The 2,500-nt window shown below is 43.6% G+C and overlaps 1 protein-coding gene across 1 annotated transcript; it reads left to right on the top strand.

Annotated features, from left to right (window-relative positions):
* Positions 1-439: 439 nt before the first annotated feature.
* Positions 440-1,027, top strand: LOC137626781 (uncharacterized). Its single transcript, XM_068357774.1, has one exon. It carries the CDS (start codon positions 440-442, stop codon positions 1,025-1,027), a length of 588 nt encoding a protein of 195 aa, XP_068213875.1.
* Positions 1,028-2,500: the final 1,473 nt, after the last annotated feature.

Consider the following 2,500-nt stretch of genomic DNA (forward strand, 5'->3'; position numbering starts at 1 on the left):
TATTATTATTATTATTATTATTATTATTATTATTATTATAACTAATATGCATATAATTATTCCTAGAAATTTTCTTTCAGATCTGTAATATAATCAGATATTAATTCTAGTTATTATCTTTGCTGTTATCATCATTATAATTCGAATGTTAACCTATATTATACACAAATACAGTGTTTCTGTTTAGCGAAAAATTTTAGCTTTAACAAATGATCAATTCCCCTATGAATAAGTTTACTTAAGATATACTTGAATTAGCTCAAAATGTCAACCACATTATCAGAAATGAGTTTATTTAGGATTCATAATTTAATAACTTTTTATTTTTCAATGCTACTAATTTGACAAAATTCTTGACATTCCTTTCTAGACGTCAATACATGTAATTTAAATTGTGAAGTAATGTTGGTCTCAATTCTGATTGCAAAATACCTGTGAGATGAGGAAGGCAGCCAGGGAGCTGAGGAATGAAGCACATGTGACCGTGAGGAGAGCTGACAAGACTGCTGCCTTTGTCTTGATAGATACGGAAGAGTATCACGACAAATTTGACCTGATATTGGGAGATTCACCCAAGTTTGAAAAGCCCTCCTACAACCCTATCGAAGAGATCAAGAGAGAGGCCAACAAGACAATTGAAAAAAATAATGCAGCCACAAACGCCGTCCACTTCCAGACCATCACTGGGGATTTTAGCCCTAGTTACCTATATGGTAATGTGAAGACCCATAAGAACGGCAATCCACTCAGACCTATTATCAGCCATTGCCGGACGCCGACCTACCACCTGGCAAAAAGATTTATCTGCCTCTTGACCCCTTATGTTCCAAATGTGTACAGTGTCGACTCATCTACTGAGTTCCTGGGTAAGATAAAAGGGTCCCTCACCAGTGGCACCATCGCTTCACTGGATGTGGAGTCCCTTTTTACTAATGTTCCTTTTGGAGAGACCATCGACTTGATCCTGGAGAAGGTCTACAGGGACCCTTCTACTTCAACCCTTAACATCCCTCCGAACTCTGCATAAAGTATGTACAAAAAAGGCTCCTTTTACCACACACAGGGGCCACACATATATACAGAAGGATGGTGTAGCGATGGGCTCTCCCCTTGGTGTGTTCTTTGCCAACTTCTATTTGGGAGTTGTTGAAGAGAGGGTTTTGTCACGAATACGTCGTCCAGACGTGTACGTGAGATACAGAGATGACACTTTTATCATGGCTCCTTCTGCCCAGGACATCGAGACCTCCGCAGAACATTTGAGGAATGCAGCTGCCTGAGGTTTACTGTCGAACATAGCAAAGATGGACTGCTGCCCTTCCTAGATGTTCACATATCCCCTAACACCACCAGATTTGATACAAGTGTGTACATTAAGCCCACTAACCACGGGTTATGCTTGAATGGAGACAGTGAATGCCCTACCAGGTACAAGGCCTCCACCATCAAGGCCTACGTCCACAGAGCCCTCTTCCTCTGCTCCTCTTGGGCTGCCACACACCAAGAACTCGACCGTATGGCCCAGGTCCTAGTGAACAATGGCTACTCTAATAGACAAGTCAGCCGTGAAATCAAGCTAGCCATGGACACCTGGTGCCAGGGTGAACAACCGAGCGTGAACACCAAAAACACCATCAACCTTTACTATAAAGGGTTCATGCAACAGGATTATCAAAAGGATGAAAAGGCCATGAGAGACATAATGAATTGTCACGTCTCCCCTGTGGATAAAAACACAGAGGTCAAGTTGACTCTTTATTATCAAACTAACAAAACAAGGTCTCTCATCATGAGGAACATATCAGCCCCGCCGACTCAGGATATTCTCATACAGACAAACGTGGTCTATTCCTACTTATGCCCTGTACCAGGATGCTCTGGACGTTACATAGGAATGACCACCATGCTTCTGTCAAAGAGACTGTCTTGTCATGTCCAACAAGGGTGCAATAAAAGCTCATGCCCTCCACGTCCACAATAACAACATCAAACGTGAGGGAAATAATCAAGAACACCGAGATCATAGGCCGTGCTCCAGATAGCAGGAGACTTCGCATTCTTGAAGCTCTTCTTATTCAGAGAGAAAAGCCGACCCTCAACACCACACAGGAAATGTTCCTCCTCCCCTCCTGTCGAAGGAACAACACAAGGAAAAATAACCCTACCAACCATGACACCTCCAACCAGGACAACCCAACAGATCAAGACATAGACAACCCCAACAGCATTGATCAGCGACAAGATAGCCTGGCCAGCCAGCATACCCTCTCGGCGAGCACTCCCACCAATCAGAGCCCAGCTCCCAGAGGACAAGATGAGGACTCAATACCTAGGAGTGAGTGGGTGGCAGTCTAACTGTACTACAACCTCTCTCGTGGAGCGGCTTAACCAATGAGGATCAGGCATTCCATTTGCTCCGCCCACGACGCCCGAGGTAGCCAATGAAAAATTCGCTGCCTCTCTGACTAAGCCAGAATTGCCATATATAAGGACGTAGCTC

This window comes from Palaemon carinicauda, chromosome 34, assembly GCF_036898095.1.
Source record: "Palaemon carinicauda isolate YSFRI2023 chromosome 34, ASM3689809v2, whole genome shotgun sequence".
NCBI lineage: Eukaryota > Metazoa > Arthropoda > Malacostraca > Decapoda > Palaemonidae > Palaemon > Palaemon carinicauda.